The sequence below is a fragment of the Babylonia areolata genome, chromosome 23 (assembly GCF_041734735.1).
Source record: "Babylonia areolata isolate BAREFJ2019XMU chromosome 23, ASM4173473v1, whole genome shotgun sequence".
In the NCBI taxonomy this organism is placed as follows: Eukaryota; Metazoa; Mollusca; class Gastropoda; order Neogastropoda; family Buccinidae; genus Babylonia; species Babylonia areolata.
In genome coordinates this window covers 23,790,947-23,818,071 of record NC_134898.1, presented here as the reverse complement: position 1 = coordinate 23,818,071, position 27,125 = coordinate 23,790,947, and the positions used below count along the sequence as shown (strand labels likewise).

At 41.9% G+C, this 27,125-nt stretch overlaps 1 protein-coding gene across 1 annotated transcript in view; it reads left to right on the top strand.

The window, feature by feature from the left end:
• Positions 1-26,887, top strand: part of LOC143297745 (mitochondrial glutamate carrier 1-like) — a 44,598-nt gene extending 17,711 nt beyond the window's left edge. The window contains exons 5-12 of the mRNA XM_076610199.1: positions 312-446; positions 3,357-3,412; positions 8,701-8,791; positions 11,610-11,728; positions 13,550-13,761; positions 15,750-15,852; positions 19,219-19,294; positions 20,121-26,887. Of these exons, the coding sequence (XP_076466314.1) occupies positions 312-446; positions 3,357-3,412; positions 8,701-8,791; positions 11,610-11,728; positions 13,550-13,761; positions 15,750-15,852; positions 19,219-19,294; positions 20,121-20,265 (937 nt within the window). The 3' untranslated portion in view covers positions 20,266-26,887. The remainder of the gene's footprint in view (positions 1-311; positions 447-3,356; positions 3,413-8,700; positions 8,792-11,609; positions 11,729-13,549; positions 13,762-15,749; positions 15,853-19,218; positions 19,295-20,120) is intronic.
• Positions 26,888-27,125: the final 238 nt, after the last annotated feature.

Below are 27,125 nucleotides of genomic sequence, written 5' to 3'. Positions count from 1 at the left end.
CAACGAAACAAAAAAGGAAAAAAAAGATTACTGTAGCTGACTTCCAAGTTATCTTTCCCATGTACATCAAAACTATAAGTTAGTTTTTACACGCACACACACACACACACACACACACATCACACACACACACACACACACACACACACACACACACACACACACACACACATACTTATCACCATAGCTGTCTCCCAATCATCTTCCATTCCCAACCTCCCTTCGGAAAAAAAAGTGGGGAAAAAAGGTTTTTTTAAAAAAAAAGAAAAAAAAGAAAGTAATTGGTACGTCCCTTCAAACCTATGCCTTAGCTTTCTGCCACGGATAGTGAACGGGGGCATTGCAGGAATTGTGGGCGTGACCTGTGTGTTTCCCATCGACCTGGTGAAGACACGCCTCCAGAACCAGCAGCCTGGACCAGGAGGCCAGCTTTACTACAAGAGCCTGTGGGTAACTTAGGAGAGCTTTCACTCCGTGTGTGTGTGTGTGAGAGAGAGAGAGAGAGAGCGTGTGTGTGTGTTTATGTTACATATGTTTATGTGTGAGCATGTGTGTGTATGTGAGTGTGTGTATGTGTGTGTGTGAGAGCGTGTATGTGTGTTTGAGTGTGTGGGTGTGTGTGTGTTCTTTCTTTTAACATCTTTTCACATTCAGTGATATTAGACGTGTCGTGTGTGTGTGGGAGTGTGTGTCTGTGCGCACACATGCATGTGCCTGCCTGTGTGTGATATGGGGTTGGGGATGGTAGTTTAAGGCGGATATACAGAGAAAGGATAAACTAGACTGGAATCAACATTTCGTAAATATCTGCGCAACAGCAATTAACATCATAAACGACAGTAGAAAATAAAACCGAAATATTGGTAGGTCGCATCATAGAAACATTCCTATTGGACGATGTAACAGGGACTCAGCAAGTTTAATCAAAAGTAATTGGTTGGACATTATTTCTTGTGTGTGTGTGTGTGTGTTCTCTGTGTGGGTTTGGTGTCTGTGTGGGGGTGGGTGGATCAGAGGGGGGGGGGGGGATCATTTGTATATATGCATGTATGTTTCAATTCCTACTGTATTTGTTTTGTGTGTATATATATATATATATATATATACAATCTCCAGTTCATGTTTACTTTTTATGTACTGTCCACCCCACCCCTCCTTCCCAATATTCCTTGTAGCCCCAGTTCACTTGGTACCATAGTAGTACAGACATACATATATTCCATACATTTTGAAGTATAGACATGTTCTGTTCTTTTCTATTCTATTTTATTCTTTCTATTCTGTTTCTGTTCTCTTCATATTTGATTGCTTTGTTCAGGAAAGGCCTTGCCCATCCACACAGTCCTCCCTCTCCCACCCTCCCCTCTCCCTTCCCAATGGATGGTATAAATATGTGTTTTATAAAGATGACAAATCACTGATCATGGAGTGGAATAGAGATTTCAGAAACAAAACAGAGCAAGTTTATTGCTATGCGTTATATTCATTCCGATGAGGGAACATGGGGTTTGCCAGAAGGTGGTGGATCAGTTCTCTGCAAGGTTTTGTATGGCACGAGGGGAAACTGTGTCTTACTTTGAGGAGTTTGAGGAAGGGGGGGAGGGGGTTCCACCATGTTGTACTGATTCCAGGCTCAAGAAGTAAAGAGTTGCTTTGTAAGTCATTTTGAGCAGTTGCCAGATGTGTAATGTGTTGAGCCATTTGAGGATTTCGACCCTTTGGGCACAAGTGTGTCAGATAGTTATATATGCACAAGTGTCTCAGATATATGCACACAGTTTTGAAAAGCACAAAATGTCACATTTGTGCACTGTATATTTGAGCACAAATGGCATTTATTTTGTATACACAGTTTTTATTAGCACAAATGTTGCATTTATGCACAGTTTAGAGGACTACACATGACACATTTAATAAACATAGTTTGCAAAGGCACGACTGGCATATTTATGTATAATTTGGAACCCAAATGACATATTTATGCACAGTTTAGAAGAACACAAGTGTGTTTACATATTTATGCACACAGTTGAAAAGAGCATGAATGCCATAGTTATACATACTGTTTAGAGGACTACATGCGTCATTTATGCACACAGTTCAGAACAGGACATCTCACATTTATGCACACAGTTCAGAACAGGACATCTCACATTTATGCACACAGTTTAGAACAGCACATGTCACATTTATGTACACAGTTTAGAAGAGCACATGTCACATTTATGCACACTGTTTAGAAGAGCACACATGTCACATTTATGCACACTGTTTAGAAGAGCACACATGTATTTATGCACACAGTTTACAACAGCACATGTCACATTTATGTACACAGTTTAGAACAGCACATGTCACATTTTCACATTTATGCACACAGTTTAGAAGAGCACATGTCACATTTTCACATTTATGCACACTGTTTAGAAGAGCACACATGTATTTATGCACACAGTTTACAACAGCACATGTCACATTTATGTACACAGTTTAGAACAGCACATGTCACATTTTCACATTTATGCACACAGTTTAGAAGAGCACATGTCACATTTTCACATTTATGCACACTGTTTAGAAGAGCACACATATATTTATGCACACAGTTTAGAACAGCACATGTCACATTTATGCACACTGTTTAGAACAGCACATGTCACATTTTCACATTTATGCACACAGTTTAGAAGAGCACATGTCACAATTTCACATTTATGCACACTGTTTAGAAGAGCACATGTCACATTTTCACATTTATGCACACTGTTTAGAAGAGCACATGTCACATTTTCATATTTATGCACTCTGTTTAGAAGAGCACATGTCACATTTATGCACACCATTTAGAAGAGCACATGTCACATTTTCACATTTATGCACACAGTTTAAAAGAGCACATGTCACATTTATGCACACACTTTAGAAGAGCACATATGTCACATTTATGCACACTGTTTAAAAGAGCACATGTCACATTTATGCACACACTTTAGAAGAGCACATGTCACATTTATACACACACTTTAGAAGAGCACATGCCATATTTAAGTGTACAGCCTAACAGAGCACCAGAGCCATCACATAACTACCCGCTTTCAAAATCAGGGCAAAATCAGTTCTCTTTTTAAACAAATAAAACAGATTTGGACCCACAACAAAATATTTTGTGTGTGTGTGTGTTTGAGTATGTGTGTGTGTGTGTATGACATCATCTCTGTGTGTGGATGTGGGCGTGGGTGTGTGCATGCATATGATTATGAATGAGAGCGAGTGTGCTTGTGCTTGCACATGTGTGTGGGAAACAGTGTATACTTTCGTTTGTGCTTGTTCATGGTTTATGGTGCTTATGTTTACAGACCTGACTGTGCTCTGAAGACTTTCCGCAATGAAGGCTTCTTTGGCATGTACAAAGGTGACTACTTCTTGTGTGTTGGATGTATCAGTTGTTTGTTGAGGCTTTTTCGTTTGTTTTTTTGTTGTTGTTGTTGTTTTGTTGTTGTTGTTTTTTTTGTGTGTGTGTTGTTGTTTTTGTTGGGTGTTTTGTTTTGTTTTTTGGTGGGGAGGGTGTGGGGGGGCATGGGGGGCAGGGAGGGAATGGGGTTAGGGTTTGTTTGTTTTTAATGAGGGGCTGTGGTCAAGTGAGAAAGACAAAAGCATACAGCCTCAGACAGACAGAAGCACACGTACAGACAAAAGCATACATGTCCTCAGACAGACAGAAGCATACATGTCCTCAGACAGACAGAAGCATACATGTCCTTGGACAGACGGAAGCATATATATACAGACAGAAGCATACATGTCCTCAGACAGACAGAAGCATACATGTCCTCAGACAGACAGAAGCATACGTATCCTCAGACAGACAGAAGCATACATGTCCTCAGACAGACAAAAGCATACATGTCCTCAGACAGACAAAAGCATACATGGCCTCAGACAGACAGAAGCATGTCCTCAGACAGACAGAAGCATACATGTCATGTCCTCAGACAGACAGAAGCATGGCCTCAGACAGACAGAAGCATACATGTCCTCAGACAGACAAAAGCATACATGTCCTCAGACAGACAAAAGCATACATGGCCTCAGACAGACAGAAGCATACATGTCATGTCCTCAGACAGACAGAAGCATACATGTCCTCAGACAGACAGTCACATCATGTCCTGAGGGAGACAGACACATACATGTCCTGAAGGAGACAGATGGACACGTACATGTCATGAGGGAGGGAGACACATACATGTCATGAGGGAGGGAGACACATACATGTCATGAGGGAGGGAGACACATACATGTCGTGAGGGAGGGAGACACATACATGTCATGAGGGAGGGAGACACATACATGTCTGGAGGGAGGGAGACACATACATGTCGTGAGGGAGGGAGACACATACATGTCGTGAGGGAGGGAGACACATACATGTCTGGAGGGAGGGAGACACATACATATACATGTCTGGAGGGAGGGAGACACATACATGTCGTGAGGGAGGGAGACACATACATGTCTGGAGGGAGGGAGACACATACATGTCATGAGGGAGGGAGACACATACATGTCGTGAGGGAGGGAGACACATACATGTCTGGAGGGAGGGAGACACATACATGTCGTGACGGAGGGAGACACATACATGTCTGGAGGGAGGGAGACGCATACATGTCATGAGGGAGGGAGACACATACATGTCATGAGGGAGGGAGACACATACATGTCTGGAGGGAGGGAGACACATATGTCGTGAGGGAGGGAGACACATACATGTCTGGAGGGAGGGAGACACATACATGTCGTGAGGGAGGAAGACTCATACATGTCGTGAGGGAGGGAGACACATACATGTCGTGACGGAGGGAGACACATATGTCGTGAGGGAGGGAGACACATACATGTCGTGAGGGAGGGAGACACATACATGTCTGGAGGGAGGGAGACACATACATGTCGTGAGGGAGGGAGACACATACATGTCGTGAGGGAGGGAGACACATATGTCGTGAGGGAGGGAGACACATACATGTCGTGAGGGAGGTAGACACATATGTCGTGAGGGAGGGAGACACATACATGTCGTGAGGGAGGGAGACACATACATGTCTGGAGGGAGGGAGACACATACATGTCGTGACGGAGGGAGACACATACATGTCTGGAGGGAGGGAGACACATACATGTCGTGAGGGAGGGAGACACATACATGTTGTGAGGGAGGGAGACACATACATGTCTGGAGGGAGGGAGACACATGCATGTCTGGAGGGAGGGAGACACATACATGTCCGGAGGGAGGGAGACACATACATGTCTGGAGGGAGACAGATGGACACATACATGTCTGGAGGGAGGGAGACACATACATGTCGTGAGGGAGGGAGACACATACATGTCCGGAGGGAGGGAGACACATACATGTCTGGAGGGAGACAGATGGACACATACATGTCTGGAGGGAGGGAGACACATACATGTCGTGAGGGAGGGAGACACATACATGTCCGGAGGGAGGGAGACACATACATGTCTGGAGGGAGGGAGACACATACATGTCGTGAGGGAGGGAGACACATGCATGTCCGGAGGGAGGGAGACACATACATGTCTGGAGGGAGACAGATGGACACATACATGTCTGGAGGGAGGGAGACACATACATGTCGTGAGGGAGGGAGACACATACATGTCTGGAGGGAGACAGATGGACACATACATGTCATGAGGGAGGGAGACACATACATGTCCGGAGGGAGACAGACAGACACATTCATATCCTGAGGGAAGGAGACAGACATATGCTTGTTCTGACAGAGACAGACGGATCAAGATGATGACCATACGGAATGTAAATGTTATTTTTTTGCATGTATTTATGAGAAACAGCTTTGTGTATGCCTTGTGCTGCCCATTGAAACATTGCATGCATAGTTGTACAACATATTGTTCTTTACCCCGATCAGTGTTGAGTACTTCGTTGTTTTTATCTGCCAGCTCGACTGGTTGATGTTTGATCTCTTTGCTCAGAATTTAATTCCTGTTTGGCTGAAGTTTAGTCCCTCAGTTTTCTTTTGAGTGTTTTAGAAGAAGTGTACAAATAATTTATATGTTTTTTTGTTTAACCCTTTCGCTGCCAGGAAAATAAGATTTAAGTGAAATCTATTTGCCAGGGTTTTTTCACAAAAAACGGGTATAAATTTTCAAAAAATTCTGTGCTCTTTGTTATTGGAGAAAGACCCATAAAAGTATATATTTTCTGAAAGGTAAATGAATAAAGAATACAAAACACATGCTGTTTTCCCATTTTATATATTTGTAGTGACATGCTGTTTTTTTTAAATCAGTGTTTTGTTTTTTGTCACATTTTCAACTTGTTCATTACAAACATTAGTCAGGTAATTTGCACAAAAACATCATATTTTCTGGACAAATGGATATCTGCAAACACAAAATCATACTAGAACAACCACTATATATATATATATATTTTTTTTTTTTAAAGAGATAGATACACAATACATTGTGACTTCTCCAAGTGATAAGATGGATGTGAGGCCACGCCCCCTCAGTCTCCACCCCCCTCCTCCTCACCCCTCTCACACGGTCACTTGATTCAGTTCTCATCAGACCGCGTTGGCTGCGTGCCAAGACTATCGCTCTGCTGCTAATTCGGTCATCTGTCGTCTGCTAAGATCTGTACAGCCGGCATCACTCACTGACAGTCGCATCGTGGCCACTCTCTTCATTATTCATTTATTTTCTATCAGATCGTCCTATAAATGTTCATCTCTATCTTCTCCTTCGAATTTACGCTTCAATTCTTTCTGAGCATCAGCTAAAGAAAGAAATCATGGTTGATTTAGTTCGTCACGATCGCATGTCTTGAGCACGGCGTCAGTCCGACATTTTGTTGAGCGAGCGAGGAGAGAAGTCGGGCAAACACTTGGACAGTGACCCAACCAAAACGTTCAAATAAAGGACTGCTTCATGACGTAGATGGGGTTTCTAGCTATGAATAGAATCTAGAGAGATTCCCCAGGCTAAAGCTACCACTATTTTTGCCAAGGAAGTGAATGCAAACCAGGGAAAAGTCAGAATATTTCGATGACGAGTTATCTCGTCATGCAGGCAGCGAAGCATACATGCTTGCCATGACGAGTTATCTCGTCATGCAGGCAGCCTAGGGGTTAAGATACAGTACAGAGAGATAAGATATAAATGTATGTATTCCTTTGGAAACTTTTTCCAAGTGCCAGCAGTTTGCTTACATGATGATATTGTGTTAAGTTCACCAAGCATTCAGATCACAGTATTACAGTTTTCAGTTTCAAGGAGCATGTAAGTGTGCAGATTGATCCATATAACAGTTATAAGTTACATGATATGATAATGTGTCAAATGTACAGGGTGCTGAAGATGTGACTGCTGTGTCAATCTGTGATGCTGTGTCACAGGTTTGGATTGTTAAAGATGTGACTGCTGCGTCAGTCTGTGATAATGTGTCACAGGTTTGGATTGTTCAAGATGTGACTGTTGTGTCAATCTGTGATAATGTGTCACAGGTTTGGATTGTTCAAGATGTGACTGCTGCATCAATCTGTGATAATGTGTCACAGGTTTGGATTGCTGAAATTGTGACAGCAGTTTTGTGTCAATCTGTTATAATATTGTAGATCAGCATTGCAGCACTCGGACAAATCAGCTCCATTCGCCAGTATCTAACAACAGAAACCACAAAGACTTTGGTCTCTTCTTTTGTTCTGTCTAGATCAGATTATGGAAATGCTCTTCTTGCTGGCTGCCTCAAACACTGTATTGACAAACTTCAAAAAGTTCAAAACTCTGCAGCATGACTCACTCTAAAAGCTAAGAAATATCAACACATCACTCCCATACTCGCTTCCCTTCACTGGCTCCCCATTCAAGCACGAATACAATACAAACTCTCAGTCCTTTGTCACAATTTCTTCACTGATTCTTGTCCTGTCTATCTTTCAGATCTACTTTCTGTCTATTCACCATCCAGACAACTCGGTTCTTCAAATGACAAGCGCACACAGTCCATTCCAAAGATTTGTACTAAAACTTATGGTACACGTTTCTTTTCTTTTGTTGCACTTATACAATGGAATTCTTTGCCCTCACACCTCCGTTACACCCTAACACCTGCATTCAAGAGAGCACTCAAAACATATCTTTTCAAACTGTACTTTACTCACTGAATTTTTTTTTATCTGCATATACTTGCTGTGATTTTTGTTGCAAGATGTGCTCTTTGTGTTGATCTCTACGCATCTGTGATGATTTTGTTGTGTTTTTCATGTTACTTGGTTCCCTGGTGTTTGACAATGGTGAATGTGATGTGCTTTGTTTTGCTGTGATTTGCACCTGTGTGATTTACTTTGATGGTGCCTGTGTCGATTTACACGTATATAAAAAAAAAATTTATATTTTTTTGATGTCACTTAGTCTTACATATATTTATTTTAGCCAATGTCATGCAAAACTGTATTCTACGACACTCAGTCTTAAATTTGTTTATTTTATTGTAAAGTGCGGTGAGCCCAATCTGAGATGGGGGTACTGCGCTATATAAGCCTGCATTTTTAAATTTTTTTTATTGATATTGTTATTAATATGTCTCAGGTATGGATTGCTGAAGATCTGACAACTGTGTCAATCTGTGATAATCTGTCTCAGGTTCTGGGGTGAACTTGTTGCTGATCACTCCGGAGAAAGCCATCAAACTGGTGGGCAATGACTTCTTCCGGCATTTACTTCGTACAAAGTCGTAAGCATGATGTTATGTGTTGCTTATTGGATATTTCTATTCTTCTAATATCTATCTTTCTCCAGTTATATCTGTTTCGTATCTTTTGTTTGTTTGTCCTGTGGAATCATAAATGAGATGCCTTAGTTACGTGCATATGTTGTTTTTTGATTAAGCAAAAGAACAGGTAGGATTGTGAACTTTATTCTTTATCTGAAATGATCATACACAGCACACATGAACTTGTATCGATTGTGTCTGAATTAATGATACATAACACACTTGTGTTTGTATCAAGTGTATCTGAAATAACGATACATTGCATGCTTGTGCTTTCATCAAGTATATCTGAAATAATTATAAATGGCACGCTTGTGCATATATCAAGCGCGCACTCACTTAATTTTGCATTCAAAGAATTGAACGTGTTTATGCTTTCACAAATGAGAAACAAATGAGAAACAACAGAATGTTCTGAAGCATGTGGTGTGAAGCTGTCTCCTGTGTAACCTGCTGGATATTTGATCATATTCAGCACATTTGCACGCAGTACTTCTGATACAGTGATAGCCTCTCATTGATTGAGATGATAGAGTACCTTATTATATCATTGTTGTGACATGACAACCATTCTTTTACATCATATATTTGATATCACTATCTTATTGAAAAAGACTTTACGAATCAATATGTCCACCTTAAAAAACGTTTTCTTTTTGTTCCATTGGATCTTGTTTTTTTTTTTTTTTCTTTTGATTCACCTTTTTCCATGTTTCAGCGATTGTGCAGGCAGCCATCATTATTTTCTTACATATCTGTGGTTAATCAGGTGATGGACGGGATGTGATTATTTTTTTCGATAATATACATTATATATATATTATATATAACAGTAGGGGTGTGTCACTATCACCATGTGTCAAGGGATTTGTGACTGTCACAAAGTGTAAGGGGGTGTCAGTGTCACTGTCAGCATGAGTCAGGTGTGTCACTGTTAGCATGTGTCAGGGGGGTGTCACTGTCAGCATATGTCAGGGAGGTGTCACTGTCAGGTGTGTGTGTCACTGTCAGCATGTTTCAGGGGGTGTCACTGTTAGCATGTGTCAGGGGGGTGTCACTGTCAGCATGTTTCAGGGGGTGTCACTGTCAGCATGTTTCAGGGGGTGTCACTGTCAGGTGTGTGTGTCACTGTCAGCATGTTTCAGGGGGGTGTCACTGTCAGCATGTTTCAGGGGGGTGTCACTGTCAGCATGTGTCAGGGGGGTGTCACTGTCAGGTGTGTGTGTCACTGTCAGCATGTTTCAGGGGGTGTCACTGTCAGCATTTGTCAGGGGGTATCATTGTCGGCATGTGTCACGGGGTGTCAGTGTCAGGTGTGTGTGTCACTGTCAGCATGTGTCAGGGGGTGTCAGTGTCGGCATGTGTCAGGGGGGTGTCACTGTCAGGTGTGTGTGTCACTGTCAGCATGTAACATGGAGGTGTCACAGTGGCATGTGTCAGGGTGTGACACTGTCTACTTGTACCAGAGGGTGTGACACTATTGGTATGTGTCAAGGGTATGTCACTGTCAGTAAATTCATGACAGGTGTGTGTAACTGTCAGCATGTGTCGGGGGGTGTAAGACCGAGGTGTGTCACTCACCATATGTATGGTTTTGCCATTGCCAGCACGTGTCAGGGTGTTTCATGACAGGGGTGTGTCACTATAACCATGTGTCAAGGGATGTGTCACTGTCACAAAGTGCTAGGGAGTGTTAGTGTCACTGTCAGCATGTTTCATGGGGTGTCACTGTCAGCATGTGTCAGGGAGGTGTCACTGTCAGCATATATCAGGGGTGTCACTGTTGGTATGTGTCATGGGATGTCAGTGTTGGCCTGTGTCAGGGTGTGTCACTGTCAGGTGTGTGTGTGTGTGTCACTGTCAGCATGTAACATGGGGGTGTCACAGCGGCATGAGTCAGGGGGTGTCACTGTCATCATGTGTCATAGGGTGTGACACTGTCTACTTGTACCAGAGGGTGTGACACTATTGGTATGTGTCAGGGGTATGTCACTGTCAGTAAATTCAGGGGGGTATCATGACAGGTGTGTGTAACTGTCAGCATGTGGCGGGGGGTGTAAGACCGAGGTGTGTCACTCACCATATGTATGGTTTTGTCATTGCCAGCATGTGTCGGGGTGTTTCATGACAGGGGTGTGTCACTATAACCATGTGTCAAGGGATGTGTCACTGTTACAAAGTGTCAGGGGGTGTTAGTTTCACTGTTAGCAGGTGTCAGGCGTGTCACTGTCAGCAGGTGTCAGGTGTGGCACTGTCAGCATGCGTCAGGGGGTGTCACTTTAACCATATCTCAGGAGGTGTGTCTCTGTCAGCATGTGTCAGGTATGTCACTGTCAGCATGTGTCATCAGTGTCATTTTAAGTATATTTCAGGAGATGTCACTTGAAGCATATCTCAGGAGGTGTGTCACTGTCAGCATGTGTCAGGGGTGTGTCATGACAGGGGACAGCTGACACTGCCCAGAGAGGTCCTGTCGGGGGCGGGGGCAGGCCTGTGTCAGATCATCATCACCACCCCCATGGAACTCCTCAAGTGTCACTGTCAGCATGTGTCATCAGTGTCATTTTAAGTATATGTCAGGAGGTGTCACTTGAAGCATATCTCAGGAGGTGTGTCATTGTCAGCATGTGGCAGGGGTGTCACTGTCAGCATGTGTTGGGTATGTCACTGTCAGCATGTGTCATCAGTGTCATTTTAAGTATATTTCAGGAGATGCCACTTGAAGCATATCTCAGGAGGTGTGTCACTGTCAGCATGTGTCAGGGGTGTGTCATGGCAGGGGACAGCTGACACTGCCCAGAGAGGTCCTGTCGGGGGCGGGGGCAGGCCTGTGTCAGATCATCATCACCACCCCCATGGAACTCCTCAAGATCCAGATGCAAGATGCCGGCAGAAGTGGTGAGATGCTGTGCTGCTGTTTGTTCTTCTTCTGTTGTTTTTCTCCTGTGCATGTGGGCTGCAGCTTTTATGCTTATTGGCTTGCGCAAGTTGGGTATTTTCACTTACAAAGTTACATGACCATTTTTTACCTTGCCAGGTAGGCAGCCATGCTCCAGTTTTATTGAGGGGGTGTATGCTGGATATGTTTTTGTTTCCTTAACCCACTGAATGCTGACATGGTTTATAGGCCCTTTAGCGTGTGCATGATCTTCTGCATGCATTCAGGCACCAAACAGGTCTGCACATCTGTTGACTCTGTATGCTGGGTATGTTTCTGTTTCCATAACCCACCAAACGCTGACATGGTTTATAGCATCTTTAACGTGTGCATGGTCTTCTGCATGCATTCAGGCACCAGCAGGTCTGCACATCTGTTGACTTGGGATGCTGGAAAAAAAAAATTACTCTTAAACCCACCATGGGCTGTTGCCAGAATTTGAACCTGTGAGCTTCAGATTGAAAGTCAGATGTTTGAACCATTCAGCAGCTGTTCCCATTGTGGTGGGCATATGTAGGGTAGGAAAACACTTTTATGTGTGTAGCATCATCAGGGGGTGAACAGGTGCTCAGCAAAACATTCACTCAGTACCTTTATGAAGAGAACTGTAGAGACTGGAGGAGACGTAGTCTGAAAGTCTGGAACTTACCCTCCCCACTCCCCCAATGTCTTTCAGGTTGTAGTGTGTTATCCTGAGGTTGTGGTTTTAAACCCTCCATTTACAAGGCATAAAACTGACCAGTTTATTGCACAAACAATATGTGGTGGTGTGCTCAGTGTACTGTAATTAATGGTGAAATTACATAGACCCCCCAGAATGAAGAGAAATTCATATGCAAAGAATTCATGTGAAATTTACATGTGAAGAAAAAACAATTGTCCATCCATAGACAAAAAAGTTGCCCATTAGTTTTGATTGAAATTATGGTGCCAGTACAATCAAACTAAGTAATCTGTGTCAAAAATGGGATACTTTTGAATACTCTTGTTGCCATGGAAGAAAGAATATGACGTTATGAGGAAGCATTGATTTTGGGTGTAGACATTTTGAAGCTCAGGGGTTTGGTTTTGATGGAGATCTCTTAAAGAAATCCATGCAGTTAACAAGTGTGCTCAAGTTAAGGACCTGGTAGTGGTAGAGGGGGATCTCATCAAACACTGCCACAGCAGATAACGGATCTCTCCAAAGATTAGTAAAAATTTGCAAGTGAAAGTCAAACGTTTTGCTCCTTCATGTGAACTTAGACTTGCAGCAAAGTTTGTGTGAAGTTCATGCAAATTTTACAAAGGGTTTTTTTTTGGGGGGGGGGGGGGGGGGGGTTGAGGGGCAACGTCTGGACTTTGAACGTCGAGGCTTTTGCTGCAGCAAAGTCAGTATTCGTGAGCGGGGCATGAAGGTCTGACAATGAATGTCTGGACTTCTCACAAGTGGTCCTGTACAAGGCCTTTGTTCTTATTTAAGAAACAGATTTTCCCTTTCAAAAAAAATTTTTTTTTTTTTTTTTTTTCGTGAATAAGCTTACCAGAGTGCATGCATTCTGCAATTTAATTGACTTCCAGGTAAACCGAAAGTAAAGAAAATGGCAAAGGAAAAGGGTCCATCAACCCCCACAAAGATTCAATAAGGCCAGACACATCCAGTCCAAAAAAAATAATACTTACATCAGAAATAAGTATGTCAAGAATCTCCCCCATGCCTTGCAGAACAATTTAGTATGCTAACATAGTTAAGAGGCAGGGTGCAATCCCAGTCAAACTGGTGGTGTGCTCCATGTTCACAGCTGGTGTGGACCTGGCAGCGGCCAGCAAGGCCATGGACACCGGGCACCCCAGCGCCAAACCGCCTGCCAAACTGTCCGCCACCAAGATCGCCTTGCAGCTGGTCAGGCAGCGAGGCATCGTGGGACTGTACCAGGGCTGTGGTGCCACAGCGCTAAGGGACATCACCTTCTCCGCCATTTACTTCCCCTTGTTCGCCAACCTCAACAAAATGGTAGGTCAGGGATGGGGCGTTTTAACTGGTTGGTTGGTTGGTTGTGGGTAGGTTGGGGTGTTTTGATTGGTTGGTTGGTAATTGGTTGGTTTGTTGTGGTAGGTTGGGGTGTTTTGATTAGTTGTGGTAGGTTTGGGTGTTTTGATTGGTTGGTTGGCTATGGGGGGGTAGCTTGGGGTGATTTGATTGGTTGGTTGGTTATGGTAGGTTTGGGCATTTTGATTAGTTGGTTGTGGCTGGTATGTTGGGGTGTTTTGATTGGTTGTTGTGGTAGGTTGGAATGTCTTTATTGGTTAGTTGGTTTTGGTAGTTTGGGGCATTTTGATTGGTTGGTAGGTGGGGGTGGTTAGATTGGTTGGCTGGTGGTAGGTTAGTGGTGTTTTGATTGGTTGGTTGCTTGTGGAATGTTGGGGCATTTTGATTGGTTGGTTGGTTTTGGTTGGTTGGGGGTGTTTTGATTGGTTGGTTCGTTGTGTTTTTTTCTTCTTGAATTCTGTATGTCATTTTTTGTTGTTGTTTTTTGTTGTATATCACTATATGCATTTTTTTTTCAGTGTCTGTCCTCATATGCACCACTGAATGACTTCCAACATTATTTCTGTTTACAGTTATGAATTTTAGATGGAGCTCTGTTGTTTCAATTTTACTGATGCTTTTTGCATCATTTATTTTCCATTGCAGTGGTTATTATGGTGATAGTTATAAATGGTTATGATGCATCATTCATAATGGAGATCAATTCACCTTACAATAAATAATGAGCAGAAAAGAATAAGAGAAAGAAGTGCATCACACAAGCACACAATATGCATACTCACTCACACACACGCAGACATGCATGTATATAGGCATACTTCTTCAGAGTTCAGTTTCAGTTTCTCAAGGAGAGGTAACTGCATTTGGACAAATCCATATGCGCAGAGATGCCTGAACAATAGCATAACCCAACACGCTTAGTCAGGTCTTGAGTGTATGCATGTATTTGTGTACCTATCAAGGTCTTGAATGTATGCATATTTTGATATATATATATATATATATTTGTGTGCACATCACCAGTGGATTTCTTCAACAGAATTTGCCAGAGGACAACACAATGTTGCCATGGGTTCTCTTTTGGTGCGCCAAGTGCATGCTGCACACAGATCCTCAGTTCTTTGTCTCATCCAAAAGCCTAGATGCTCAGTTTGATTTTCCAGTCAAACTGGGGAGAAAGGAGGAGACTGGATCTCAAACCCAGACCCATTCGAGAGGTACTGTTTTTTGCAGATAAGTGTTCGACCATCATGCGACAATCTTCCTTCTGTTATCTCTGTCTTATTTTTTTGCCATGTTGGGCTTTTCACCCTTAAAAAAAATAATAATAATAAAAAAAAATTTAAGAAAGTCTTTAATACTTTTTGTCTTTTTCTGGACTTGATAATTGGACATTCTTTCATTACCATGTTGTATCCTTTTTGCGCCCAGGACATGTGTTGCTCATCAGCATTTTTGGTTTTGCATGTCCGTTATTAGATAAATAGGTTGAAATGATGGAATGGTCAGCGTCAGTGGTGTGTCCTTGGTTTTTGTGCATGGATATGTCTGTACTTGTCCTTAATTTTTTTTTCCTGTTTTTTTTTGTTTTGTTTTTTGGGGGGAGGTTGTTGGTTTTGTGGGGGGGGGGGGGGGGGAGTTGTTTTTTTCTTCTTCTTTTTTATTTTATTGTTTTCATGTTCTTTGGGACTGATATTTTCCTTTTTTTTCTGCTTCGATATAGTTCTTTGTGGTTAGCTGTGCCTATAACTAGCAACAGTGATAAAAGATACATCACACTCACACACACACACACTAACACACACACACACACTACACACACACACACACACACACACACAGACGCTCACTGACTATTTCCACTCACTCACTCATGGAGAAGACCAAACAGTTCACCCCCTCCTTGCTTCCATGCATAGAGATGTAGACAATGCTTGCTGGTGGTGTTGCAGGGGAAGAGGCGAGAGGGCAGCGAGCAGGCAGTGTTCTATCATTCATTTGTCTCGGGGTGCTTGGCCGGCTGCACGGCTTCCTTCCTGGTCAACCCCATTGATGGTAATATTAATGATGATATTAGCAATGATAATGATAATTGTATTTCTCTTTTTTGTCACAACAGATTTCTCTGACATGACATTTATAATGCTTATCGTCATGAAGATGATGATAATAACACAAAGAATTATTATAATGATGATAATAATAATGATAATGATGATGATTGTTATACTAAAATAATGATGATGATGATAATAATGATGATGCTGTTGTGATATTAATAATAATAATAATAACATTAATAATAATTGTTATATTATTCCTGATAATAATTATATACATTTGTATAGTGTGTCCCTTCTCCTTAAGAGCTCAGGACGCTTTAAGTGAGAGAAAAAAATTACAAATTGCATGACCCACTCATGACCACCCTCTCCCTATCGCTCACTGCCCTACCCCCTCCCCCTTCTTTGATGCCTTATACATGGAAAGTGAGTTGGCAGACACAGGATGGACGTTGTTGTGGAAGTAAGAAATATGAGATTGCTTACAGAAAAGTGGTGTTTTCAGTGAAGAGCAAAAGGCAGAGACAAAGTCAGATGAAGGGATATGATGTGGAAAGTAGTTCCAGATGTGAGAAGCAGCAAAAGAGGAAAGAGTGTTAACCGTAAGTTCTTGTATGGACACAGCCTGAGGATGAGCGGAGAGTTATTGAGGGAGTGTGATTACTGGTAAGTTCAGAAAGATACGTCCAGTGGAGTAGAAAGCAAAGACATGCAACTTTGTATTTAATTCTTGCCTCAGTGGCGAGCCAGTGTAGAGGTAAGGAGAAAAGTGATCAGTACATAGGACTTTGAGAGTTAGAAGGGCAGCATTGTTTGATTAACTGAAAGAGCTTATGGGGACTACCTGTGAGAAGAGAATTACAGTAGTTGATTACAGTAAATTGACGGGCGCAATAGCCGAGTGGTTAAAGCGTTGGACTTTCAATCTGAGGGTCCCGGGTTTGAATCACAGTGACGGCGCCTGGTGGGTAAAGGGTGGAGATTTTTCCGATCTCCCAGGTCAGCATGTGCAGACCTGCTTAGTGCCTGAACCCCCTTCATGTGTACACCGCAAGCAGAAGATCAAATACGCACGTTAAAGATCCTGTAATCCATGTCAGCGTTCGGTGGGTTTTGGAAACAAGAACGTACTCAGCATGCTCACCCCCAAAATCGGAGTATGGCTGCCAACATGGCGGGTTAAAAAAGGGTCATACATGTAAAAGCCCACTCGCGTATATACGAGTGAACGTGGGAGTTGCAGCCCACGAACGCAGAAGAAGAAGAAGATTACAGGAAATTGATAATATCTGTGAATACTTCTTTTTTTCTTTTTCTTTTTTTTCTTTTTTTTTTTGAGAACAATGTTGCCATCATCCTCATCCTCATCCACTATTACCAGAAAAAAATGAAATAAAGAACATTAATCAAGTGCCTATTGTGCCAAAAGGGAACACTCACCCTACTCGCTTGCCAGTTGCAGCATAAGGAAGCCATTGGTTTAACAAAGCATCTAATACTTGTTTTCCAGAGGCACAAAAATCTATACATTACAACTTGTAACACATACACACCCACACATGCACGCATGCACGCATGCGCACACACACACACATGTGCGCGCATGCGCGCGCGCACACACACACACACACAGAGTTTGGATAGGATGTCAGTCTATATACATTGGTATCAGGTTCCATTTTCCCTTTGTTTGTGTTCTTCTTTTTAAGCTTTCTTTTATAAATCTGATAACATCTGCTGAGCATATCTTTACCTCATCTCATCCTGTTTGCAGTATGACCCATGTGCGTTGATTTGGTCATATCTGTGTGTTTCAGTGTGCTTGCAGCATGACCCAGTGTGCTTGCAGTATGACCCATTTAGATTGCTTTGGTGGTGTCTGTGTGTTCCAGTGTGTTTGCAGTATGACCTTATGTGCTTTGGTTTGATGGTGTCTGTGTGTTCCAGTGTGCTTGCAGTATGACCCATTTGGATTGCTTTGGTGGTGTCCGTGTGTTCCAGTATGTTTGCAGTATGACCTTATGTGCTTTGATTTGATGGTGTCTGTGTGTTCCAGTATGCTTGCAGTATGACCCGTTTGGATTGCTTTGGTGGTGTCTGTGTGTTCCAGTATGTTTGCAGTATGACCTTATGTGCTTTGGTTTGATGGTGTCTGTATGTTCCAGTGTGTTTGCAGTATGACCTTATGTGCTTTGGTTTGATGGTGTCTGTGTGTTCCAGTGTGCTTGCAGTATGACCCATTTGGATTGCTTTGGTGGTGTCCGTGTGTTCCAGTATGTTTGCAGTATGACCTCATGTGCTTTGGTTTGATGGTGTGCAGTGTGTTTGCAGTATGACCCAGTGTGTTTGCAAAGTGACTCATGTGCATTTGATTTGGTGGTGCAGTGTGCTTGCAGTATGACCCAGTGTGTTGTTTTGGTAGTGTGTGTGTGTTCTAGTGTGTTTGCAGTATGACCCAGTGTGTTTGCAAAGTGACTCATGTGCATTTGATTTGGTGGTGCAGTGTGCTTGCAGTATGACCCAGTGTGTTTGCAGTATGACCCTTGTGTGTTGATTTGGTGGTGTGTGTGTGTTTGCAGTATGCCCCATGTGTGTTGATTTGGTGGTGTGTGTGTGTTTGTAGTATGACCCATGTGTGTTGATTTGGTGGTGTGTGTGTGTTTGCAGTATGACCCATGTGTGTTGATTTGGTGGTGTGTGTGTGTTCCAGTGTGTTTGCAGTATGACCCATGTGTGTTGATTTGGTGGTGTGTGTGTGTTTCACTGTGTTTGCAGTATGACCCATGTGTGTTGATTTGCTGGTGTATGTGTGTTCCAGTGTGTTTGCAGTATGACCCATGTGTGTTGATTTGGTGGTGTGTGTGTGTTCCAGTGTGTTTGGAGTATGACCCATGTGTGTTGATTTGGTGGTGTGTGTGTGTTCCAGTGTGTTTGCAGTATGACCTGTGTGTGTTGATTTGGTGGTGTGTGTGTGTTCCAGTGTGTTTGGAGTATGACCCATGTGTGTTGATTTGGTGGTGTGTGTGTGTTCCAGTGTGTTTGCAGTATGACCTATATGTGTTGATTTGGTGGTGTGTGTGTGTTTCACTGTGTTTGCAGTATGACCCATGTGTGTTGATTTGGTGGTGTGTGTGTGTTCCAGTGTGTTTGCAGTATGACCCATGTGTGTTGATTTGGTGGTGTGTGTGTGTTCCAGTGTGTTTGCAGTATGACCTATGTGTTTTGATTTGATGGTGTGTGTGTGTTCTAGTGTGTTTGCAGTATGACCCTTGTGTTTTGATTTAGTGATGTCTGTGTGTTCCACTGTGTTTGCAGTATGAACAAGGTGTGTTGATTTGGTGGTGTGTGTGTGTTCCAGTGGTGAAGACACGACTGCAGACTCTGCATAAAGGTGCTGGAGAGCAACACTACAGTGGAATTATCCATTGCTTCAAGTGAGTCAAAGTGGTTCCGCTAACCATATAACTTTTTTTCTTTTTCTTTTTTTTTTCTCGTTTTTTTTTTTTTTGTTTTTTGTTTTTTTTCTCTCGTTTTTTTTTCTTCATAATTTAAAGGCAATACAGTAATATGTTCTGCTTTTTTTTTTTCAGCATCAGCAAGGCAAGGAAGCCTGCTTAAGCTGTAAATTCCCCAAGGTTGAATGGGTTAAACTCATAGGGTGCACCTTACACAATGTATCACCTGTATACTGCCTGTAAATCATGGTAACTGTTTACTGCAATCTGCGTCCATTTATATGGCAAAAAAAAGAAGAAGAAGAAGGAGACAAAAAAAAAGAAGAAGCACTTTTGTAGTCAAAACTTTGGAGCTGATTTACTGTACTGACGGGTGCAATAGCTGAATGGTTAAAGCGTTGGACTTTCAGTCTGAGGGTCCTGGGTTCGAATCACGGTGACGGCGCCTGGTGGGTAGGGGTGGAGATTTTTACTATCTCCCAGGTCAACATATGTGCAGACCTGCCAGTGCCTGAACCCCCTTCGTGTGTTTACGCAAGCAGAAGATCAGATACGCACGTCAAAGATCCTGTAATCCATGTCAGCATTCGGTGGGTTATGGAAACAAGAACATACCCAGCATGCACACCCCCGAAAGCGGAGTATGGCTGCCTACATGGCAGGATAAAAACGGTCATACATGTAAAAGCCCACTGACGTATATACGTCTTTTACGAGTGAACGTGGGAGTTGCAGCCCATGAACGCAAAAGAAAAAAAGAAAAAAATACATACTGATGATGTTTTGGTTGTTGATGTGATTGCAGGATGGTGATGGTTCATGAGGGGCCGAAAGCGTTCCTGAAAGGAGCGTTGTGCAGGATACTGGTGATTGCCCCACTGTTTGGCATTGCACAAACCGTGTATTACCTAGGGGTGGCCGAGTTCATCTTGGGCATGAAGAAACCATGAAACCTCTCCTTAGTTAGGTTTGGCACTCCCCACCCCATTGTAGGGAAAGGGAGAGCTTGGATGAAGATTGTGTGTTAGCTTTATTAATTAAGTGTGGTAGTAAGCAAGTCTGGCCAGTTAATGCACAGCAAAGTCACAGACACTGATTTACGTGAAACCTCATATGATTCAGTATGGAAGGGTGAGGCTTGTTTTTAGGTAAATTAAAGATGTCAAAATGTTGGTCAGTGATCATAATTTAGTGATTTGTACAGGAAATATCTGCGTCTATTTGTAAAGAATCATCTCAGTAAATTGACATAATGATAAATCTTCTTTATTTCTCTCTCTCTCTCTCTCTCTCTCTCTCTCTCTCTCTCTCTCTCTCTCTTCATAGGAAAGAAAAACAAAAGAGATTACAGACAAATGATATGTTCAAAAAGAACCATGATTTTCCAAGACAGCAAACATGTGCAGATTTAAAACCATGTAACCAGTAGCATTCTGAGTCCTGATCATGCGTATGAGTTGTATATATAGGTGATGGTTTGAGAAGTTGTTACACATCAGTAAATTCTTCAGCTAGACATTAAACAGATGATAATCGGATTTAAGTGTGTAACATACATGATTTTGTGTCATTGCATTTGAGCTTTGAAGGGCTTTGCTTGTCCTTTCCCCCCTCTTTCCCCGCATCTCTTTGCACATTTAAAGATCTGTCATTAGAGCACATGTTAAGTATAGCCGATTTGGATTATAGTATGGTTCAGTGTAGATTTTTCCCCCTTCATTTGTTGGTTTTATCATCATCATTGTTGAGCAAGATGATAATGTTGTTGGTTTTACTAGCTGTGACAGGTTTTTCACTGTTTTAGTAATATATGTGCACATGATGAGTGTCAGAAGTAGGGGGTTCACTGGAGAGATATGTGATATTCATTCTGATCTTACTCTGATCAGGTATGCCAGATTGTTTGCCAACAGAGTAGTTCAGATGAGAGAAACATAGTTGGGTGTGTATTTGTTCCAGAAGATGTAAGTTTGTATCGTGCTTATGTGTACATCACTGCATGTATGCATCCAAGTGTATGTGTGGTTTTGGAGATGCAGACTTTAAGGGGTGCTTGTTTTGTAGCTGGAGGCTTCTATTTATGCACAACGTACGCATCATTTGTACCCTTGATATTGCAGGGGGCTAGGATATAAACATGCCTGCTGTGTCAGGCATTGGATGTTTTCATTGTCATATCAGTGTCAAGATATGGATGCATGTCAGTGAGGAGAGAGTGATAGACATTGCATTCAGTTGTCAGATAGTCACTGGCATCAAGTTATGGATGCTTGTCTGTGACAAAAGCATATGTATCATTGCATTCTGTTGTTTGGGGGGAGTGGGGGATCGGGGGAGGGGGGGGGGGGGCGGTGTTGAGGATCTTGTTAGAGGTGGACGCAGTCCAGTGAAGTTTCAGACACACTTCCAAGTGGATGGTTTAGGATTTGTCAGTGACACTGCCACCCGCCAGTGACTATTTCTCAGTGGTCAGTGGTTTGGTTTCAGCTGGTCTTAACAAGGGACCGGCCACAGTATTACTATACAACAGCCACATATTGTTTGTATAACAGCAGCAGCAGAAGGGATTTTTTTTTTCTTCCTTCTTTGGCTCTTTTATTGCCACAAGAGTCTTATGATGTAAAGTACACCATGTGCAGAAACACTGGCATGCAAAACACCCCCCAAGTCATTGGTTGTGTTGCTGGCGTCAGTGTTATTTTATTCACTTTTTTTTTTTTTTTTTAATTGTTGGTGGTGTTTGGGGTGTGTGTTTTTTTTATTTAATGAGTGCCCTTGTTCTTTGTTCATTAATGGTAGAATCTGACTTCACCAGAAATCAGGTTTCACAGCTGTTGGTTTAGTGTCAGGCTTGCTCCCTAGAAATTCCTCCAAGTTAAAAAAAAAAAAAAAAAAAAAAAAATCTTAGCCGTGAAATGAAAATTGGCACTATCCCTCCCCCCCAACCCCTGGTCTCCCTCCCCCCCTACCCTCACATCCACTTTCAGTGTGTGTCACCTTGTTGTTGTCAATGTTGTGTCATCTGGGTCACTGAGCCAGGCCTTGCAGTTTTGCTGTGTTGTTGTTGAACAGAAATAGTCTTGGTCAGTGCGAAGATGATGTCCTGGTTTTCTGAATAATGTTTGTACAGACTGGAATCAGTACTTGCCATTACAGACTGGTTTCATTGCTTGCCATTATAACCGTATGTCTTTGTCACTGGCCTTAGTGATAGTTTGAGTGTCAGTATTAGTCACCAAAACAGTATGTCTTTGTTGCTCAACCAAAGCGGTAGACTGAGTGAGTGATAGTCACAAAGCCCATGTGGCATTTGAGTGAGTGATAGTCATCAAGTCAAAGTGACAGTTTGAGTGAGTGATAGTCAACAAGCTTAAGTTGTTGTTTGAGTGAGCTATGAGAGATAATTTGAGCGAGTTTACAGTCATGACGGGTGCAATAGCCGAATGGTTAAAGCACTGGACTTTCAATCTGAGGGTCCTGGGTTCGAATCTCGGTGCACCTGGTGGGTAAAGGGTGGAGATTTTTCCAATCTCCCAGGTCAACTTATGTGCAGACCTGCTAGTGCCTGAACCCTCTTCATGTGTATGCACACGCAGAAGATCAAATACGCACGTTAAAGATCCTGTAATCCATGTCAGCGTTCGGTAGGTTATGGAAACAAGAATGTACCCAGCATGCACACCCCTGAAAACGGAGTATGGCTGCCTACATGGTGGGGTAAATAAATAAAAACAGTCATACACGTAAAATGTTACATGTCTGAGTGTGTATGCGTGTGCGTCTGAAATCTGATTGAATGACACAGGAAACGAATGATGAGCGCCCAGTGGCAGCCGTCATTCGGCTCTACCCAGGTAGGCAGCCTGTGGTGCAAATGTCCCCGTGGATGTAAAGCGCTTAGAGCTTGGTCTCTGACCGAGGATAGGCGCTGTATAAGTATCCACATCAATCAATCAATCAATCAATCATCAAACCCAAGTGGTAGCTTGAGTGAATTATTGTCACCAAACATGAGAGGTAGTTTGAGTGGGTTATCGTCACCAAGCCTAAATTGTAGTTTGAGTGAGTTATGAAAGATAGTTTTGAGTGAGTTATAGTCATCAAACCTGAGTGGTAGACTAGTGAATTTTTGTCACCAAACATAAGTGTTGGTCCGAGTGGGTTACAGTCAATTTGAGTGAGTTGTAGTCAGCAAGCCAAAGTCATGGTTGGAGTGAGTTTTAGTCAGTATAAGTTTACAAGCCATACTTACTACCATATTTCTTTTATTTATGTTAAAAAAAACACACCATATTTTATGTCAGTATATGTTTTGTTAATGGCGGAACAGTTGCAACACCATTGTTATCTGTTACCCTGGTCAGTTGCTTGCAGTTTGCTTCCTTACACCTATGAACTACTTAACACTGTATCAGTTTGATTGTGTATGTGCAATAGATATTAGTTTAAATGTTTACCAGCAACTACCCTGCCTCTTGCCAACATTGCCATGTTGATCTGCATGCGTGTCAGATTTTTCAGTAGAGACAGACAATGTGGACAGTGGAATTTTTAAAAATGTCCCATGTGATATTCCCCAAAAATGGTAAAAGACATTGTTTCCTATATGGTAAGCATTCAAAAGCAGGATGATGTATTGTATTATTGTTTTGTTACAACAGACAGTGGAATTTTATAAAAAATGTCCCATATGATATTCCCAAAAATGGTAAAGCCATTGTTTCCTATATGGTAAGCATTCAAAAGCAGGATGATGTATTGTATTATTGTTTTGTTACAACAGATTTCGCTGAGTGAAATTTGGACTGCTCTCCCTGGGAAGAGTGTGTTGCTACAGAACAGGGCCACCCGTGTTTCTTTTAACCTTTTTCTGCTTGCAAGCATATTTTTTTTCCCTATCAAAGTGGATTTTACAACAGAATTTTGCCAGGGACAAAACCCTTCTGTTACCTAGGATTCTTGAATGTGTGCTAAATGCATGCTATGCATGGGACTAATTTATTGTCTCATCCGAATTACTAGCGTCCAGACCACCACTCAAGGTCTAGTTGAGGAGGGAAAATACAGGTGAATATGGGATTCAGTCCCGTGCGCTCAAATTCTCTTGCTTCCTATGTGTTGGGGTAACCACTGAGCCATCTCTCCACTCATGCTTTTATTTATTGACAGTTTCCTTCAGTTTTACCAGATAAGTAATGTGGAGGTATTGTTGTTTTAATTAGATGTAGAAAAATGTTTGTGCCAGCAATGCAGAGGTACTGCTCTTTTAAACTATTATTGTTTTAATTAAATGCAGAAAAATGTTTGTACCAGCAGTGCAGAGATACTGCTCTTTTTTTCTCATGCAGAAGAAAGCTTGTGCCAGTCTCTTTGGTTGCTTTTTTTGTTTGTTTGGCATTCCCCGGTGGAAAACTAAAGTCTGCTAGTCAACAGATTGGCTGGTTAAATGTACTGATGCATTCCATAGTCTGTGAGGACTGGAAAAATGCTCACAAGCTGATTTTTACATGTTGCTTATTATTTGCCTTGACGCTCCATGTCGCATGCTTCAGCAGCAGTTGAAAACAGTAGTTAACACTGTGTTTTTTGTGTTCATAACGAAAACGATCTGATTATTGGGGATCAGATTTTATTTAGCATCTTGATATGAACATGGCTGAACAAAGAGACAGGCAGCTGTGTGAGTGGGTTACAGCTGCTCAGGGAGTGGGACAGTACTGGCTGGAGCAGACTGTGGCTGGTGTGACCATCATCAGTGTTGGTGTCAGCAGTGTCAACAATGGCTGACTTGACCAGACCCCCATACCGAAGAAGAAAAACAAACAAACTAAAAAAAACACACAATCCTGCCACTGAGCTGCTTCAACATTTCTTGCCATAAAATTGAAGTGTGTGGAATTTTGAAAGGCAGCATCTCTCTCACAGCTTATTGTCCAATTTGGAGTGTTTCCATGAAGTGCTGTTGAAACAGGGTAAAAAAAATAATGAATAAAATAAAAAGAAAGTAAAGAAATGCAGCATTGAAATGACATTGAAAATGTGAGCAGAAAATGACAAAATTCCAAATAAGCGCAAGGCCTGATCAGTCATTGGGTTTATGCAAAAATTAGGCATCTGCTCTTTTTACTTTTATTTATTTATTTTTATCTATACAGTAGATGTGGTGTACTGTATATGGATCAGTCTGCATGCTTTGACACCTTGAAACTGAAACTAAAACAGAACTGATCTGAACAAACTATGGAGTGTTGTATGAAGAAGCAGATTGGGGGGCAAGGGAATCAATGTACAAGCTGGCTGACCGAGTCTGATTTGAACCCACAGGTTGTGACCATGTTATTTTATTGTGCTTTATACGTTGATTCAAGTTGGCCATAAGTATATGTGTTTGACCGGTTGTTTGTTTTACCTTGATTCAGGTTGGCCATAAAGTATTTGGTAGACTGTACAATCCCATTGAAAGTAGTCGTAACTCTTGTTCAGTATTGTATTGAGTTTGAACTGAATACTTGGTTGTCAATAAGTGTGATATTTGTTCTGTTTGCCATATATGAAAAACAGGCAATGACCCCAGTTGTTTCTGGAGATTTTAACAAACCTCAGAATAATCATGGTGGTTGAGAGCTTCATTTGTGATTGTGCCATGATATTTGCTGTGTTCCATGCAGTGTGTTGAAGCTTTGCTTTGTTCCAGGCAACTGAACGTTGACAATCAGTTGAATCAGTTCCTCAGATTATGTAAATATATTTGGTGGTGAAATTAACTTAAACAGTGGAAGTGAGTGAATGTCAGGAAGGATTGATTAGACACATGTACACAACATGAAGCAAACTTTCTGGCTGTAATGTTTTAAAATGTCTAAAATGCTGCATCACTTGATATGCTTCAGTGATGCATTCTTTGTTGGCAAGCATTTATTTCTAGAATTAAACACAAAAGAATTTGTTTCCCAGCAAACTATGAATTCAAATAAAACTATGAATAACATTTTAGGTTGAAGGGAACAGCAAAAATGGGGATAGCATCGCTGAAGGAAGTGATTGGCAAAACACAGAATTTGGTGAGTTGCTCATAGCATGAACAGATAACCTTTCACTTTGGCATAAGATTGTCAGTTTCTGCATCATGTGTCAACTGAAGGCTGTAACATAACCATTTGAATCATGTGAACGTTTCAGGAAAGTGTTGGCAGCAGTTGCCAAAGCTGCCGTCACTTTACATGTATGAAGTATAGATGTCACAAGATGGTGTCTTTGATGTGGAAACTCCCTATCCCCACCTCCATTTCCTCAGAAGGCTTTGGGCAGTTCTACCGTTTGTTAGTGGCATAGTGCAGCTACTGATGCACTCAGTTACAAATGAATGCATCAAGGGCTGCACACCTTGGTTAAGGGTAGAGATGGTCAGACACAATAGTGCCAATGGTTTTCACAATTTGGCAGAGCATGTCTGGCACTTGGAAATTTGCAGATGCAGATTTTGTGACTGACTCGAAGCATTTGTCAAGTAGAATGTGTTCCAAAAGATAAAACACATTTTTTGAACAACATAGCTTTTATTGATGATTTTTTTTTAAATTTTTATTGTGCATTTGAAAAATTCTTAATCATGTAAGTACAATCACGCTTTTTTTTCTTCTTTTTTTAAACTTTGTTTCTGTTTCCATGTAATTATTTTGCATCTGGTGTCTGTGACCATCCAGGATGAAGAAGTGGGAAATCAGTTTTCTTCAACTGTTCAAGGAGGAAATGAGTCAGAAGCAGGGTTTATAGCGGATAGGATTGGGTACCTTTCAATTTGTATTATCTG